This window comes from Phaseolus vulgaris, chromosome 7, assembly GCF_051622355.1.
Source record: "Phaseolus vulgaris cultivar YP4 chromosome 7, ASM5162235v1, whole genome shotgun sequence".
NCBI lineage: Eukaryota > Viridiplantae > Streptophyta > Magnoliopsida > Fabales > Fabaceae > Phaseolus > Phaseolus vulgaris.
In genome coordinates, this window is record NC_143504.1 from 42,062,809 (window position 1) to 42,082,287 (window position 19,479).

A 19,479-nucleotide genomic window follows, 5' to 3' on the forward strand; every position below is an offset into this window, starting at 1 on the left:
TTATCAAAAGACACAATGGAGTATTCAACATATTGTGATTCCTCCATGGTGTGCAAAAGACTAATTCACTCATTAAATGATAATGAAAAACATCGTATGTGCACCAAGACGAACAAACGAAAATAGAATAGAGTGAGTAGAATAATTTCTAATGTGTTATTCATGTTCTGGAAAAAGAATACAAAGGGTTATTTGTAAAGGAAAAAAGCCTAAGTAAAAGGGCCTAAAAAGAAAACAAAGACAAGCCCAATAGAAAAGAAAACTACAAAATTAACGAAGCCCAATAGCCTCCCTCAAGCTGAAGGTTGATAATTTTTAAACCCAAGCTTGGAAACCATCATATTGAAAATGGATTGAGGAAGGACTTTGGTGAAAATGTCAGTAGGTTGCTCAGAACTCTTGATGGGGAGAAGATAAAATAATCCAGCTTGTAGTTTTTCTCTAAAGACGTGACAATCTATTTCGATATGCTTCGTGCGTTCTTGAAGAACAGAATTTGAAGGAATGTGTCGGGCAGCTTGATTGTCACAAAATAGGTTGGCATTTTGTTGAATATTGATCTGGAGATCTTGTAGAAGAAAAGTGAGTCATTGAATTTCACATGCAGTGGTAGCAAGAGCTCGATATTCAACTTCGAACGAAAAACGCGAAACAATACTTTGTTTTTCTTTTCCACGAAATCAAGGATGATCCAAGATATATGCAGTATCTAGTAGTAGAGCTTCGTGTAATGGCACAAGAGGCCCAATCTAAATCACTGAAAGCCTTCAATTGAATGTCATAATCACAAGAGAAGAAATACCTGAGCAGGAGAATTCTTTATGTATCTCAAAATACGGTTGATAGCTTTGTGATGATGAACAATAGGGAATTGCATAAACTAACTTAAAAATTGAATAGGAAAATTTATGTCAGGTCTTGTGTTGGTGAGGTAGAATAACCTCCCAATAATTTTACGACAACTTCTACTTCATAAGTACATTCGTCTTGTTTAAACATGAGCTTCGTATCTTTGTCATAGGGGTATAATTAGGTCTGGTAGCAAGCATTCCCGAGTTAGCCAAGATGTCTAGAGCATATTTACTCTGACAAACATGTATTCCCTTACTTGTTCGTGTTACTTTTAAGCCAAGGAAGAAATTTAATGGCCCAAGATTCTTGATCTTGAATTTCTCATCAAAAAGGTTTTTAACAACATTTATGTCATTGAGATTGTCTCCGGCAAGAATGATGTCGTCCACATATATTAGAAGGACAATAAAAGATGTATTATAACTTTTTATGAAGCGAGAGTGATCTGAAAAAGATTGAATAAAATTGAGATTATGCAGAAAAGAAGATAGTTTTTCATACCACTGTCAACTGACTTATTTGAAGTTATATAATGACTTGTTAAGATGACACACATGGATTGGTTTCTTAATACATAAACCTTGAGGCAAAGTCATGTAGTCTTCTTCATTCAAATCACTACGGAGAAAAGCATTATTTACGTTGAATTGATCCAGAAACCAATTCTTAGCAGCAACAACAGCTATGAGAAAATGTACAGTGTTCATTTTGGCAACAGGGGAATTAGTGTCAAAGTGATCTACACCTTCAAGTTGGGTGTATCCTTTAGCAACAAGATTCATTTTGTGTTGCTCAACACCGCCATTAGCATTAAACTTTAACTTATACATCCATTTGCAACCAATGGGAGTTTTTCCTACAGGAAGATTAGTGATGAACCAAGTCTGATTGGATTTTATGGCGTCAATCTCGAAATTCATGGCATCCTTCCATTCTAGTATGTTGATAGCTTCCTCAAAATTACGAGGCTAAGTGTGAGATGAAATAGCGGAAATAAAACGTAAGTGATTTTGAGATAGAAAATTGTATGGAAGAACAGAGCTTATAGGAAACTGTTTGATGATGATAATCCTATAACTATATTGGTGCCTTACGTGTTTTGGTGCATCTTCTCATATTGCCATCTTTTTTATTATTTCCAACAAATCTTCTCAGATTGCCATCCTCTTGATTATATCCAACATGCTCCTCCAACTGCATATTCTCATTGACACATTCATATGTAGGAAAAATTTGTAAATTGAAAGAAATTTCCTTTGAGTTTCCATCAAATTGTTTGGTATTATTATTACATAGATGAATAAAAGTTTCTTCATGATAAACAACATCTCTGGAAATGAATATCTCCATAGTCTTAATATCAATAACAATGTAGCCTTTAACACCAGATTTAAATCCCATAAATATACATTTTCTACTTCTAGAGTCAGATTTGTCTATGTTATTTAAGCACAAACACCAAAAAACTCTTAAGACATACAAATCAGAGGTACAATTGTAAAGTAATTTATGAGGAATTCTAAAATCAATAGTAGAAGAATTGTAAAGTAATTCATAAGGAATTCTAAAATCAATAGTAGAAGAAAGTATTATGTTAATTATATACACAACATGACATATAGCATAAGACCAAAACTGCTTGGGTGAACTAGAATGAAACATGATACTTCTAGCCACATTAAGGATATGTTGATGTTTTCTTTTCACTACAAAATTTTGCTGAGGGGTTTTGACACAAGAGGTTTGATGTAATATGCCAAAATCATTATATTAGTAATCAAATTCCAAATTATTATTAGTTCTTATAATCTTGATGCATTTATTAAACTGATTTTGAGCATATATAACAAAAGTATTGAGAAGAGATCTAGTTCCACTTATATTTTTCATTAGGTATATCCAAGTATGTCTATAGAAATCATCAACAATAGTAAGAAAATACCTATGTTCGTGTATATAAGTTATGCCAAAAGGATCTGCAATATCTATGTGGATAAGATTAAACACATCAGAAGTAACAAATTTACTGTCAGGAAAGCTAACAAATTAAACATATATTTTTATTGTTGTACTGAAATCATATTTGTATTTACAAATGTGGTCTAAGATTTTATTAGAAGGGTGGCCAAGTCTGAAATGCCAAATATCCAAATTCTGATTTTTAAAGTTGGTAACATTGTTGATATGATTCTTATGAGAACTGATAAAATCCATGTCAGCGGCAATATGATATAAGCGACCAATGAGATTAGCTTGCCCACCGTCCTCAACGTATGGGTATCCTGTATCTGACAATTTTGTTGGGCAAAAAGGCATTGTAAACTAGAACAAGAAATAAGCTTTTGAACATAAATAATGTTTAATGTGAATTCAGGAATGTAAAAAACATTGTAAATTGTAAGCCATTTTGTTATTGGAGAGTACCTACATAATTTGCAAAGACACATGTACCATTTGGTAAACTGATTTTTAAAGATTTGATTTTGTAAAAACTAATGAAAATATTTTCCATGCATGCTACATGATCTGTGGCACCCGTATCAATAATCCAAGAAGAATTTTTACCTTTTTCATTCGGTTGTACAGTAGAGGACTCACCAAGAGAGTTAATATGTTAAATTTTGCTTTTTGAATTTTGTAAGATTTTCAACAATTGTTGTATCTAATCTGAAGTTAACAACACAACAACTTGCTTATTTTCAACATGATTTAGTTGTCCCTCTTCCATAGAAGATTGAGATTGATTTTCTGATTCGATTTGATTAACATTGTTCTCGTATCTTTGCTTCATCCATAGAGGGAATCCATGCTTCGAGTAACACACATCTGTCGTTTGATTCATCTTATGGCAATAGCTACATTGCTTCCCTTGATCTTCCCCTTCCTTGTATCTTTCAACTATTATTCTGGTAATTTCCAGTTCTGTTCTGAAAGTTCCATTCTTGTGTGTTTCTATTGTTGATTAAACCTTTGGATTCTATTGGATTATGCCCATTGAGTTGTCGTTTTGTTGATATACAAGAGAAAAAAAACTCTATTAATGTTAGGCAATGGTTCCATAAGTAATATTTGAGTTTTAACATTTGTATATACATCACTAAGCCCTTTCAAGAAACAAATCAAGTTATCAGAATCTTTGTAATCGATAATAGTCTTTATAACGTTGCATTTGCATTTGACTTCGAAAGTGCAAGAAGTGATGGGTCTCAAGAATTCCAGTTCTTCCCATAAAACCTTAAGATCAGTGAAATATTTAAAAACACTCCTTTCTCCCTATACCGACCGGTCCTCGGCCTCGGGCGTTGACGAAAGTCAACATGGTAGGACCCCGAAGGTGGGGTCCACCGGAAAGATCAGCAGGACGAGAAGGAGTCTCGTTAGGCTCATGAGGAAGGGAGCCGAGGAGGGGGCGTGGAGTCCTCGGGCCTTGGCACCTCAACAGTAAAGATGGACAAAGAAAGGTGGCTTTCAAGCCACACCCCAGTTGCCAGTAGGGAAAGGCCCAGATCACGAGGGATCCGTGCATGGGGTGTAGGGACGCGGTAGTACGCACCACCGTTAAAGAGCCAATGGGAAAGAAACGACTTGTAAGGGTCACATCCCAGGGGTGATCTGCATGCATGGCACGTGAGTAAGGCAATGAACTCCCAGGGCGGATGACTCAGAGATTGGGTGCATGAGTTGGCATCCAAGCAGTCATATCGCGCCAGTAACACTTCGACAGGGTAGTCTTACACACTAGATGGCCCTAAGTCTGGGTGTTAGTGTCGCTAAGGCGCGCTTACAGGATGCTTAAGTCACAGTTAAACAGAACGACAGAAACACTGAAAGGTATATAAGGGCAACAACAGACATAACTAGGTACGTTTTAGAACACATTACGCTTCACTAGTACGCATTACGCATTTCTGAGATAAGCAACACTGAGGGAGAATGAACACACACAGTGCTCTCAGAGTTAAAGTTTAGTGTTCATTGCCCAGGAGTTTGACTTGAGCGTCGGAGTGCAAACGGCCGCAAGGGCGCCCTTTGTCTCTTTGTTTTCAGATGTTTCCATCGGAGGAAAGGGACGTGGGAGCAGAGGGTTCTTGGACGCGAAGTTATCAGAGACGCACAAAGACAGTCAGGTCCCAACCGCAAGAAGGGAAGAAGAATCGTTAAGATTCATCAAGAGTTGTCAAGATTCACCAACATTCGTAAAAGATTCATCGAGAAACGTTCAAGAATGAGGAATACCAGGCAAAGTTCTATTGCACCAGTTGGAAGTGAAGGTTTGACTCTGCAACAGGTCATGGAGATGATGCATGGCCTCTAAGGAGCGATGGCAGCGTTAAGAGCTGACCAGGAGCGTATTCAGATGGATCTGGTTGCATCGCAAGCAAGAAATAAGGAGTTGCACCGCACCAATGAGAAGTTGCGGTGTAGGCTGCGATGTAATGTTCTGGTCCACCTTTAATAAGGTGCAGTTGTCTTCTAACCAGCTCAGACCTTACACGGGGTGTTTGTACAGATTTGTTGGAGATCAGGTGGAAGTGCGGGGGTATTTGGAGTTGAGGACCACCTTTATGGATGGCTCTGCATCCCGCACAGATAATATAAGGTATTTAGTGGTTAATGCACACTCGGCCTATAATATCTTGTTGGGAAGACCGACTCTAAATAGGTTGAGGGCGGTGGCATCGACACGCCACATGAAGATGAAGCTGCCAGACTTGAGTGAGAAGGTGATAGTAATCAAGTCCGACCAACAAGAGGCTAAGAGGTGCTATGAGAACAATCTCAAAGCCAAGAGGAGGGTGTTCATGGTTGTGGAGCACCCACCTATCGAAGATGACCGCGTGGGAGTCTCTCGCGCAGAAAGCACTCGGGAGAGGGGACCCGAGCCAGTTGGGAATGTTGTGGAAAGGCAGATTAGGGGCAAGACGTTTAAACTTGGTAAATCGTTGGACCAGGAAGAGCAAGACCGAGTCGCTGGAGTGATAGCGCGGCACCTGGACACTTTCGCATGGTCCGCCTCGAACATGCCAGGTATAGACTCGAACTTCTTATGCCACCGCCTCACCATGGACCCTAAGGTTTGGCCCGTCCACCAGAGAAAAAGGAAGTTCAACGAAGAAAGGCGGTTGGTCGTCCAGGAAGAAACGAAGAAGTTGTTGAATGCCGGCCACATAAGGGAGATTCAATACCCTGAGTGACTAGCGAACGTGGTCCTGGTGAAGAAGGCCAATGGGAAGTGGAGGATGTGTGTAGACTTCACTGATCTCAACAAGGCGTGCCCGAAGGACTCGTTTCCCCTACCCAGTATTAACGCCTTGGTGGACAGCGCCTCTGGTTGTAGGATGCTCAGTTTCCTAGACGCGTTCTCAGGGTACAACCAGATCAAGAGGCACCCCAAAGACGAGTGTAAGACGACGTTTATGATCGAGACATCCTATTACTGTTATACATTGATGTCGTTCGGTCTGAAGAATGCGGGTGCAACCTACCAAAGGCTTATGGACAGGGTCCTTGCACCCATGTTGGGGAGGAATGTGCAGGCCTACGTAGATGATATGGGGGTGACTTCGCATGAGAGGAGCCAACACGTGTCTGATTTGGAAGAGTTGTTTGCTACAATAGCTAAGTACCGTTTGAAGTTAAATCCCGAGAAGTGCGTGTTTGGAGTCAAGGCGGGTAAGTTCTTAGGTTTCCTACTCACAGAGTGTGGGAGAGAGGCGAACCCAGAGAAGTGTGCGCCAATCCTTGCCATGAGGAGCTCGACCTTGGTAAAAGAGGTGCAGCAGCTGACAGGACGGATGGCCGCCCTGTCCAGATTCGTATCTGCTGAAGGGGATAAGGGTCACCCCCTACTTCCAGTGTTTGAGAAGAAATAGTCGATTCGTATGGACCACGGAGTGTGAGGAGGCATTCCTCAAGTTAAAGGAGTATTTGGCCGCTCCTCCCATGCTATGCAAGCCATAGCTGGGCGTGCCGCTCCGGTTGTACTTTGTCATGACGAAGCGGGCGATCAGCTCAGTTCTCGTTCAAGAGCAGGATCAGGTACAAAAACCAATATACTTTGTGAGCAAAGTATTGCAAGGGCCAGAGGTAAGGTACCAAGCCCTGGAGAAGGCAGCCTTGGTCGTGGTGTTCTCGGCTAGGAGGCTTCGCCATTACTTTAAAAGTTTCACAGTAATAGTAATGACGGACTTACCTATCCGGAAGGTGTTGCAGAAGCCGGGCGTGGCAGGAAGAATGCTGCGCTGGGCGGTGGAGCTCTTGGAGTTCGATGTGCAGTATGAGCCCTGAGGCCAGGTGTACGCAGACTTTGTGGTGGAACTCTCCTCAGGGGGTACACAGCAGGAAGAGGGAGCCAGTTTCAAATGGGTGCTCTCCGTGGATGGGTCCTCCAATCAGCAGGGGAGTGGAGCTGGCGTAATCTTGGAAGGGCCAAACAGGTTGTTGATTGAGCAGGTCCTGAGGTTTGCTTTCAAGGCCAGCAACAACCAGGCGGAATATGAAGCCCTCATAGCTGGAATGCTCTTAGCCAAGGAGATGGGGGCACGTAGTTTGCTGGCAAAGAGTGATTCCCAGCTAGTTACGGGTCAAGTGACCGGGGAGTATCAAGCCAAGGATCCAAAAATAGCCACATACCTGGAGTACGTCCAAGTCTTGAAGAATGCATTGGCGGTGTTTGAGCTGGTGCATGTCCCAAGGGAGCGGAATGCCTGAGCCGACCTGCTAGCCAAGCTGGCCAGTTCGGGCAAGGGGGAAGGCAGAGGACGGTGATACAGGAGACCCTCAAAACACCGCGGGCGTTTGTTGTTGATAATATGGTGGGCGTCTATCAGATCAGTACGGTTAAGGAAAGGGTGAGGAGTCACCGGTCGTTGACTCAGGAAACGCTGAGGACGCCCAGTGTAAATGCTTACTTGGTCTTGGTGGGAGAGGGGGACCCTATGGAGGTGTGCACGATTGAGGAGGGGGACACATGGATGACACCCTACAGGCGTTACCTGGCTGATGGGATACTCCCATTGGAGCCTAAGGAGGGTAAGAAGATAAAAAGAAATTCTGCCAAGTACACCCTTGTGGATAGGAAGCTGTTCAGGCATGGGTTCACTCACCCGATCTTGGTGTGTGTGAGTGGAGAGCAGTGTACACAAGTAATGGCTGAACTCCACGAGGGGATTTGTGGAAGCCATGTTGGTGGTAGATCCCTGACATCAAAGGTTGTCCGTGCAAGGTACTATTGGCCAACAGTAAGAGAAGATTGCACGAGGTACGCCCAACGATGCAAGCAGTGTCAGCAGCACGCCGACTGACGCAAGGCGCCGCCAGAAGAGCTGAGATCGATTTATAGCCCGTGGCCTTTTCATACATGGGGAATCGACATTCTGGGGCCCTTTCCTTTGGCTATAAGACAAATGAAGTATCTAGTAGTGGCCATCGAGTACTTCACGAAGTGGATTGAGGCTGAGCCCGTAACGTAAATCACGGCTCACAAGATACAAAACTTCGTGTGAAAGAATATAGTATGTTGTTTTGGCGTGCCGAGGCATCTTGTTTCAGACAACGGTACACAGTTTGTAAGCCAGCAACTGGGCAAGCTGTGCATAGAGGTCGGAATAAAGCAGGTGTTCGCATCGGTTGAGCACCCCTAGACGAATGGGCAGGTTGAGTCTGCTAATAGAGTCCTACTCAGGAGTCTGAAGAGAATACTCAAAAAGGCTAAAGTGACTTGGGCGGAAGAGGTTCCCAGAATAGTGTGGGCTTACCACACCATGCCTCAGTCCACCATCAGAGAGACACCCTTCAGCTTGGTGTATGGGTCGGACGCAATGATCCCAGTAGATATTCAGGAGAGCTCGCCACGTTTTCAAAGTTTCGTGGCTGAGGAGTCTAATGAAGAAAGGAAGGTAAACCTAGATCTGCTGGATGAGGTCAGAGAGGAGGAAAGGATCAAAGCTGAAACAATAAAAAGAAAGGTGGAGCATAAGCACAGTTCCAAGTTAAAGCCCCGACAGTTCCAAGTCGTTGACTTGGTAATGCGGAAGGCACACCCATACCAGTTGGAGAACAAGTTGTCCCCCAAGTGGACTGGCCCCTTTAGGGTGACGAACGTCTTGGGAAACGGGGCGTACAGGCTTGAGACTTTAGAAGGAGGCGCCATTCCTCGTACTTGGAATGCAGCCAATCTCAAGTTTTATTTCAGTTGAAAACTCTAGCATTGTACACAGTTTAAAGGGACACTCTTTTTCCCTTCTTAAAGGTTTTTTAATGAGGTCACCCAATGAAAATTACACTTAAAGTACACGTATTCTTGAGTTTTCTGTGAATGCAGGGGTGAACGCGGTTGCTTTGGTGCTTAGACACCTCGAGAGGGAGTGGCAGCTTCCCTTAGGATGCCTCCCCCTCGAGCGTGGGGGCCAAGCGCGGACAACACGGTCCAGACAGAAACGAACTCGCTGCCTTGATGTTTAGACACCTCGAGAAGGAGTGGCAGTGCCTTACGGTACGCCTCACCTCGAGTGTGAGCATCAAGTGCAAATAGCAAGGTTCAACCGGTGATGAGCTGATCGCTTTGGTGTTTAGACACCTCGAGAGGGAGTGGCAGCTTCCTTCGGGACGCCTCTGTTGAACCAAGTGGTGTTCAAGCTTTGAAGGATGTTGAAGCCTTGGCTATGCTTGATGTTGTTGTGCTGGTTTAGCTTAGTACTGGGGTAGTTTATATGTTGTAATCCACCCTTTGATTAAATCTAAAGCATTAGCATTCTCAATCTTTGTGAAAGTAAAATGTTTTCAAACTAAGTTAAAACAACCGATTGTTTGTCGAAACAACCGATTGTTTTATACTTAGGTGTTTTTAGAAAAGATTGAAAACTGTTTTTCAAATGGTTGAGCTGTTAAAACTAAAACAACCGATTGATTCGTGGAAACAACCGATGTGTTGTTTTGGTACCATAACAGAAAAATGGTTTTTGTTTTGACTGAGCTTTAAATGATTCTAACTGAGATTGCTTAAAGATTGAGATTGATCAAAGAGTGTGAGATAGGATTTCTGCTTGTATTGATTTCAGATTTGCTTTTGTAACAAGTGTAATCCTTGTATCTGTTAAACAAGTTTCTTCTGTGTGTTTGCTAATAAGTGTTGTGTTCTTGAGGGGATCAAGATTAGCATTCTTAGTGTTGGTGTGTTGGCCAAGAGAAGTGTGTGTCTTGAAGGGATCAAGGTCAATTTCTTGGTTGTGTTGTAAGTGATCTAGGTTTGATTGCTTAGTGGAATTCCTCAGTGGTTTCTGAGAAGACTGGATGTAGCTATGGGTTTAGAGTGAACCAGTATAAACATCTGTGTGCATTCTCTCTATCCTTAACTCTTTAAATTTAGTTTTGATTTTGTAAACTAGTATGAACAACCAAACAATCGATTGTTTTTCTAGTGCTGTTGTTTTTGCTTATTGTTTTGGCAAACTGGATTCCTTATCAATTGTTTCTTGAGATAATTTCATTCTTGACTTAAAAGTTTTCGAAATCCCTCTTTAAACCATTCACCCCCCTCTAGTTTAAAGCCATCCATTCTAACAATTGGCATCAAAGTTTGGTTCTTGAAAGTTATTCAAGTTGATCCTAAAATTGTTTTTAAATGGCTGATAGACTACCTTTTGGGGAAGGTGCTTCAATCAACAGACAACCTCTGTTTTGTGGTTTGAAATACCAATTTTGGAAAGTAAGAATGAAAATCTTTATGGAATCACTTGACAAGGAATTTGGGATGCAATTGAAAATGGTCCTTTTGTCCCAAAGTTTGAAAAAGATGGATCATTCATTGAAAAGCCTTGGTCTCAATGGACTGATTCAGAAAGCAAGAATGCCAAATTCGATTGCATTGCCAAAAATATAATAACCTCTGCTTTAAATTCTGATGAGTTTTTCAGGGTCTCTCAATGCAAATCATCAAAAGAAATGTGGGACACCTTGGAAGTAACTCATGAAGGTACAAATGAGGTAAAGAGATCTAGAAAGCATACTCTAATCCAAGAGTTTGAGATGTTTAGAATGCTCAAAGGTGAAACAATTGCTGAGGTGCAGAAAAGATTCACGCACATCATCAATCATCTCATGAGCCTTGACAAGACCTTTGAAAAGGAAGAGCTAAACATCAAGATCTTAAAATGTCTTGATAGAGCATTGCAACCCAAGGTAACTGCTATTTTCAAATCTAAAGATCTAACATCCTTGAGTACGGCTTCTTTGTTTGGTAAGCTTAGGGAACATGAGTTAGAGATGAATCTGTTGGGTCTATTAGTGTCTAAGTTCAAGAGGGGAGGGGTGAATTGAGCTTATAAAATTTTCGCAAGAACACACAATTTTTCAGTATTCCAGAGGCAAAAAGAACAGATTGTTTTTACATGAAACAGATTGATTCTTCAGAGCAGTATTAGCACAATTTGAATTTTGTTCACTGTAAAATTGTGATCAGCAGAGAATTAGAACAGAACCAGATCAGCTTAATATTGTGAGGATGAAGGATATAGCTATGCTTAGAGATCAACCAAAATTACACAACACAAGATTTCAAGAAGTATGATCCTTTCTCAGGTTTTAATGAATGGTCAGTTTGTTCACAATTCACTTAAGCCATTATATGCAGCAACCTTGTTTATGAACAGAAAACTTTAACAAGACAGGAAGAACAGTTTTCACTTAACCCAGAATTAACAGATTCAATTTAAAAAGAACAGATTTAGTTCTTGACAGAATTAAGCAAAAGATCAGAAAAGAGTGCAGGGATGAGAATGCAAGATACACACGTTTTTATACTGGTTCACTCATACAGAGCTACATCCAGTCTCACCTTACCCCAAGGTGGAATTCACTAAAAACAGTGCCAATCACTTACAAAACCAGCAGTTCTTGAACACTACAAGAACAACACACACAATGCTGAAAAACCCTATTTCAGCACACCTTGCACTCCAAGAAACCCTATCAAGGAGTGACTAACACTTACACCTTTACACAACAGAATAAAGGAAAGATTACACCTGAAAAGAAGATGCAAGAACTCAAAACCAGTAGTTCTATTTGCTGCAGAACTGCACCAGCACCTTCACCAAGATTCAAGGTTTCCTAGAACAAGCACACTTGAAAATCTCTTTGGAAAACCTTTCAAAAACTCTTTCAATCCTTCTTCTCACATGGAAATTGTTTGATCTCTGTCAAAAGCGTAATTCCTCAGCACTTCTTCATGTGAGAGAGACATTGTTTATATAGAAAACAGTTTCTAACTTCTTTTCAAAAAACAGTTGAAAAGCAGTTAAGAAAACAACAGATTCAGTTTTGAATCTTAACAAATTTATTTGTGAAAACTGCCAACTCAGCTTAACAAAAATAACTGTCTGAGTGGTACCTTTGGAGCCCTAACTAACTTGTGAAAAACCTTTCAACTCACCAAGGAATAAACCTGTTCTTTCACAGTAAAACAGATTAAAGTGTAATACACAGGCCAGCTCAGCTTAACTGAAATAACGAACTGAGCTTTCCCTTGGTGCCTTAACAGAAATTTAGAAAAGCCTTTTTAACAGAGAAGAAATAAACAGATTCTTTCTCCATGAAACAGATTTATTTGTGTACTGTTTTAAAACTGTTAAAACCATTTTAAAAAGCTTTTCAAAAACCATTAAACGAAAGCCTTTTTAACAGAGAAGAAATAAACAGATTCTTTCTCCATAAAACAGATTTATTTGTGTACTGTTTTAAAACTGTTAAAAACATTTCAAAAACCATTTAACCACACCATATGCTTGATCTAGACTTGGTTAGGCATCTAGGATAGGTTACACAGCAAAAGGCAATCATACACACTTACAAGCCTAATTACAAATGAATCTAAAAACCTATTACAATCTTCAAAGCACTCAAGCCATTTTCTTCATCAAACACACATCAAGCCTTGGTAGGGAAGAAGCTTCCTCCAGCTTCAACAATCTCCCCCTGTTTGATGGAGACAAATTCCCTTTGCTTTGCACAGCTTGAGAGATCATGACCAAATCTGTACAGAACTATATACAAAGAAAACAGGTGTTAGAGCAGAACAACAAATTTAGAAATGATATACCTGCAGATTTAACATCTGAATCATATCAGCAGCCACTGTGAATATCATCTGCAGAACCTGTACCAGGCTATTCTTAGGCTGTTCTCTAGGCTATTCTTCTCCCCCTTTGGATTCATCAAACAGAATGGGAGCACAAAATACCACAGAAACAATAATAGCCATACATAACAGTTCAAATAACATCAATAAACCATAGAGGTTCATTACAAATCACAAAACAACTAAAAACCAGTGCAGAAACGAAACAGTACAGATTAATTCCAAATTGCTCAACAACATATAAAATATAAAGACTTAGAAATAGGATCACTTGTTGTTGTAATAAAGCTCAGCTAGCTGCACTTGAACTCCTTCAAGTTGATCATCCAAGTGTTGAAACCTAGCGTAGGTTATCTCATAGTGTGCTTTCTGCTCATATGTGAGTGTGTCCAGCCTGCTTAGCACTTGTCTTTCAAACATAGACAAAGGTTCACCTCTGTATTCAGGTGCCTCATATGCAACCATTGCATTTTGGCTTGTAGCAGCAATATCCTCATCTCCAGCAGAATGTACTGGTGATGCATCCATGTTCTGCACTCCATCAGCATTTTCTTCTTCATTTTCTGGATCAGCAGCTTCATTTTCAGCTCTGTTTGCAGCATTCCTTCTGAATATCCAGCTATCATCTTCCTTTTGAAATCCCATCTTGAGGAGAGTGGAGTTGTCTATCTCACTTGCTGCCTTAATTGTGTCATTTCTTTCATTTGTAGTGTCAACTTCAAAGTAATCAATTAGCTTTGACACAAAAATTGCATATGGAAAGCGATAGTCTGGTAACCTTGTGGATTTGAGCATATGCTCCACCATAGTACTTACCCAATTTACCTTGAGTTGATTCATGATGCAGTATAGTAAAATCAAGTCCTCTTCATGGAGAGTTGCATGATTACTTCCTCTTGGAGTGAGCTGCCAAGCAATGATGTAGGCAAGGAGTCTTGGAATGATTGTGAGATTTCCAGCATGAAATCTAGCCACTGGTTCAGCAGGATTCCTCACACAACTTCTGTAAAACTGCATCTTGTTGAATCCCTGGATTCCAGCAGTGTTCCCTTTGCTTACCTTCATTCCAGAATATTTGATTCCTCCCACATTGCTCCATATTTCCCTTGTAATCTTCAGCTTCACACCTTTCACATGGGAGACCAGATTTTTGCCATCTTGAACCAAGTTGCTGTAGAAAACTTTTACCAAATCTGGATATACATTTCCAGTCATCTCTAGAAAGTTCTTCAGCTTTTGATGCTTGAGCAAGGTTTTTGCTTCAGTCAGATTTTCTTCTCTCAGCCAGGAAAATTCCAACACTTTGGGTGCATTGACTTGCTTCCTGCTTGTCTCATGAATGTATCTTGTCATTGCTTCAGAATCTCCAGCAAACCATTTCTCCAGAATGCCTTGGTTGCTGCTGGATTGCTCTTTGGATTTTTTTCTTCTGTGTGATGAGGATGCCATGCTTAATCTGTGTTTTCCTGCATCAGTTTATTAACATACAATTCTAGGAAAAAAAACAACACAGATTATTACTCAGAACAGAAACAAAACCTGTGGTGAAGCAAGTGTGAATCTGGACAGCTTATATCACAAATGAGAAAGTATGAGAGAGAACTGATTTGAGCAAGGTTTATATAGAGCTTAAATCAGATTTTAGAAATCACCAATTGTAAAAGAAAATCAATTAAATCAGATTTCAACAATTATGGATTGAAAATAAAATCAATTTGATATGTTTCAGATTTTATTCCTGTGGTGCAGCAGATTCAGATATTGATTTGCACAAGAATATATTGGAACCAGATTTTAATTTGATAAATCAAATCTGTTGCACTTACACACAATCCAATCAGTTGGGATACCCACAAGCTAATTGGCATAGGCCTGCTGGTTAATAACCGTAAAAGCAGTCAACAATAAAGTGAGAGAGAGAAAAAATAAATCTTTCTCTTTCCTAGTCACAACTGTGATTTCTGAAACAGGGAACGAAACATGTTAAAGCATAAAACAACAGATTGAAATTTTTACTGCAGAGGACAATTCAAGCTAATTATACCCAATTCATTTAAAAGAAAGTGAAACCTGTCTTTAGCAAGTGGTTTAGTGAATAAATCAGCTAATTGAAATTCAGTACCAATGAATTGTATATCACATGTTCCATTAGCTATATGTTCTCTTAAAAAGTGATGTCTAATTTCAATATGTTTAGTTCTAGAATGCATGACAGGATTCTTAGACACATTTATGGCACTTGTATTATCACACTTTATAGGTATGTTATTTAATAGAATACCAAAATCACTTAGCTGCTGCCTTAGCCATAAGGTTTGAGCACAACAACTTCCAGCAGCTATGTATTCTGCTTCTGCTGTGGAGAGAGCAACACAAGCTTGCTTCTTGCAATGCCAAGAGATTAGACTTGATCCAAGCATGTGACAAGTCCCACTTGTGCTCTTCCTATCAGCTTTGCAGCCTGCAAAATCAGAATCTGAAAAACCAATCAAATTCAGAGATACCTTGTTAGGATACCACAATCCAACATCTTTAGATCCTTGCAAATATTTCAGAATTCTCTTTGCAGCATTGTAGTGTGATTCCTTTGGATCAGATTGATATCTGGCACATAGACATACAGCAAACATAATGTCAGGCCTGCTGGCAGTTAGATATAATAAGGAACCAATTAAACCCCTATATTTCGTTTGATCCACTGATTTTCCTGCAGAATCTTGATCCAGCTGACAATTTGTTGAAATAGGAGTACTGATTGCTTTGCAATGGTTCATATTAAACTTCTTGAGCAGTTCCTTGCAGTATTTTTCTTGACTTATGAAAATCCCATCCTTGAGTTGCTTAACTTGTAGACCAAGGAAGAAATTCATTTCTCCTAGCATTGACATCTCAAACTCACTTTTCATGGTTTTCACAAAGTCTTCACACATCTCTTCATTTGTGGATCCAAAGATAATATCATCTACATAGACTTGCACAAGTATGACATCTTCACTTTTCTTCTTTAGAAAGAGAGTTTTATCTGAATTGCCACGGCTATAACCTTGAGACAGCAGAAATTCACTTAGCCTTTCATACCATTGCCTAGGTGCTTGCTTTAATCCATATAAGGCTTTCTTAAGCCTGAACACATGTTCTGGATTCTTGTGATCTTCAAATCCTGGAGGCTGAGATACAAACACTTCTTCATTGATGTAGCCATTTAGAAATGCACTCTTGACATCCATTTGAAATAGCTTGAAGCCTTGTATGCTGGAAAATGCTAGAAGAAGTCTGACAGCTTCAAGACGTGCTACTGGTGCATAGGTTTCACCAAAGTCAATACCTTCTTCTTGGTTATACCCTTTAGCAACCAGTCTTGCTTTATTTCTAGTGATAGCTCCATGTTCATCCATCTTGTTCCTGTACACCCACTTGGTTCCTATGATGTTCATTTCATGCTTCCTTGGAACCAAAGTCCACACTTCATTGTATTCAAATTGGTTCAGCTCTTCCTGCATTGCTGTTATCCAATTGCTGTCTTGCAGTGCTTCTTCCAGGCTTTTAGGTTCAATCTGAGACACAAAAGCTACTGTTCTGCAGAAGTGATTGAGTGAATTCCTTGTTGAGACTCCTTTCTCAATTTTACCAATCACATTGTCAAGAGTGAGATCCCTTGGAGTCTTCCATTCTTTAGGCAGTCCTGCATTCACAGTAGATTCTTTGACAGAATTTGGATTAGTAGCATCAAGCTCACTGGATTGATTCTGTTGCATAATTGTTCTTAAATCATCCATACCAGGTTCATCCACAACAGATTTGGGCACAGAAAAATCTGTTTCATCAAACACAACATGTATAGATTCTTCAACAACAAGCAATCTTTTGTTATATACTCTATAAGCATGACCATTTATAGCATAACCAATGTGTATTCCTTCATCTGATTTAGGATCAAACTTCCCTAGATTATCCTTACCATTATTTAAAACAAAACATTTGCAGCCAAACACCCTAAGATGACTAATGCTAGGCTTCCTACCTTTATACAATTCATAGGGAGTTTTCTTAAGAATTGGTCTAATCAATGTTCTGTTAAGCACATAAGAAGCAGTATATACAGCATCAGCCCAAAAATATTTAGGTAAACCAGATTCATTTAGCATAGTCCTAGCTAACTCTTCTAGTGATCTATTCTTTCTTTCAACAACACCATTTTGTTGGGGTGTCCTAGGAGCAGAATAACTATGTATTATCCCATGTTTTTCACAATATTTATCAAACTTTGCATTTTGAAATTCTCCCCCATGATCACTACGAATCTGTTTTATCCTATTTTCATTCTCATTATGCAGAACCTTAGCAAGTTTCTTAAAGGCTTTATATGCATCATTTTTAGAAGCAAGAAACAAAGTCCATGTATATCTTGAAAAGTCATCAACAATCACCAAAGCATAGTAATTTCCAGCTAAGCTAGCAGTCCTAGATGGTCCAAACAAATCCATATGCAAAACATCCAAAGCTTTATTTGGAGTAACCATATCTTTTGACTTAAAGGAAGTTCTAATCTGTTTTCCCTTAACACAGGCATCACACAATCTGTTATTTTGAAACTTTATGTTTGGTAAGCCAGAAACAAGTTCCTTAGATTTTAGCTTATTCAAGTGATTTGTGTGAATGTGAGCTAGTCTCCTATGCCACAGCCATGACTCATCATTTTTAGATAGCAAACACTCATTTTCAGAACAGCTCTTAATAATGTCTAGGAGATAAATGTTGTTTACCCTTTTTCCAGTGAACAGCACCTTACCAGAATTTTCATTTGAAATAGTACAAGTATTTGCTTCGAAATTGACCTTGTATCCCTTGTCACACAGCTGGCTAATGCTTAGAAGACTATGTTTTAGCCCTTCAACATATAGAACATTCTCAATTGTAGTTGAGTCTTTAGTGCCAACATCTCCTCTTCCAAGAATTTTTCCTCTATTGTTATCTCCATATGTGACATGCCCTTCAGCTTTGAGTTTCAGATTTATAAACTGAGTCACATCACCAGTCATGTGCTTTGAGCAGCCACTGTCTAGATACCACTGGTTTCTCCTGCTGTTTTTCTGCAACAAAACAGATTTAGCACATATGGTACCCTTTTAGTTTAGGGTCCAGCATGATTAACACCTTTCCTTAGGAAGCCATTTGGCTAAACCTTTAGGAACAAAATATTTCCTAGCCTTACATGTTCTAGATACATGACCAGATTTCATACAATAAAAACATGTTGCAGTATGCATTGTTTTTGAATTACTAAAAGAGGAAAAACCTGTTTTGGAAGGAACAAAGAAACTGGACAGCTTTTTCACATTACCTTTCATTCCAGGATTATATCCTAACCCATTTTTATTGAAAACAGCATTCTGTGAACCTAATAATGTTTCAAGATTTTCTCTTCCCTTAGTGAAATTTGAAAGTGTTTTTAACAAATACTCAACCTGTTTTTCCAGCCTTTTGCAATTATCACAAGTTTTAATTGATGCATGCAAACATGTCAATTCAAGACTAATTAATTCAGTTTTAGCTTTGTGCAGTTCTTCTTCAAGAGTTTTAACCTTTGGTTCAAGTACCTTATTCACTTTATTCAATCTGTTGCACATTACAGCCAACCTGTTTGCTTCATCATGTGTTTCCTTAAAGGCTAATAGCAATTGATCATAGTTTTCAGAATCAGTGGAGAAATTACTTACTGAGTCAGAGTTGGATCCCTCATCATTCACCATGAAGCAAAGATTTGCTTTTTCACTTTCAGTTGAAGAATCACTAGATGAGGATACATCATTTTCTTCCCATGAGATATATGCTCTTCTACCTTTCCCTTTGTCACTCCTCTTGCTTGCTGATTTTTCTTTACTTTGATTGTTTGGACAATCAGCTTTTATATGACCTGGTTTACCATATCCAAAACACGTGTAATTTGAAGAATTTGAATCAATAGGTTGTTTGGAATACCTCTTTCTCTGCTGAGTTCTGTCACGGTTTTTCTTTCTAAGAAATCTGCTGAATTTCCTGGTGAGCAGACTCACAGTCTCATCATGTTCTGGATCGCCTTCTTCCTCACTTGCATCATGTTCTATGGTAGTTTTCAGAGCAATTCCTTTGGCCTTCTTTTCCACTGTTTCTTGTTCTTTCAATCTTTTCAGCTCAATTTCATGTTCTATCAGCTTTCCAAAAAGTGCAGCAGTGGAGATCTTGGATAAATCTCTGGATTCTGAGATTGCTGTTACCTTAGGCTGCCAGCTCCTATCAAGACATTTTAATACCTTTATGTTGAGCTCTTCCTTATCAAAGACTTTACCAAGGCCAATGAGGTGATTTACAATATGTGTAAATCGTTTCTGCACATCTGCAATACTTTCTTCAGATTGCATTCTGAATAGCTCATACTCCTGAATGAGTGAGTGCTTCCTTGCCCGTTTCACATCATCAGTTCCTTCATGAGTCACCTCTAGTACATCCCACAT

General features: G+C 39.6%; 2 protein-coding genes across 2 annotated transcripts; both read left to right on the forward strand.

Moving 5' to 3' along the window:
* The first annotated feature begins 5,258 nt into the window (after positions 1 to 5,258).
* On the forward strand, positions 5,259 to 6,047 carry LOC137829260 (uncharacterized). Its single transcript, XM_068636061.2, has one exon. It carries the CDS (start codon positions 5,259 to 5,261, stop codon positions 6,045 to 6,047), a length of 789 nt encoding a protein of 262 aa, XP_068492162.2.
* Positions 6,048 to 7,664: 1,617 nt separating this feature from the next.
* LOC137824851 (uncharacterized) lies at positions 7,665 to 9,203 on the forward strand. The gene is made up of 3 exons (XM_090304817.1): positions 7,665 to 8,113; positions 8,537 to 9,034; positions 9,176 to 9,203. Exons 1-3 carry the CDS (start codon positions 7,665 to 7,667, stop codon positions 9,201 to 9,203), a joined length of 975 nt encoding a protein of 324 aa, XP_090160943.1.
* The last annotated feature ends 10,276 nt before the right edge of the window (positions 9,204 to 19,479 follow it).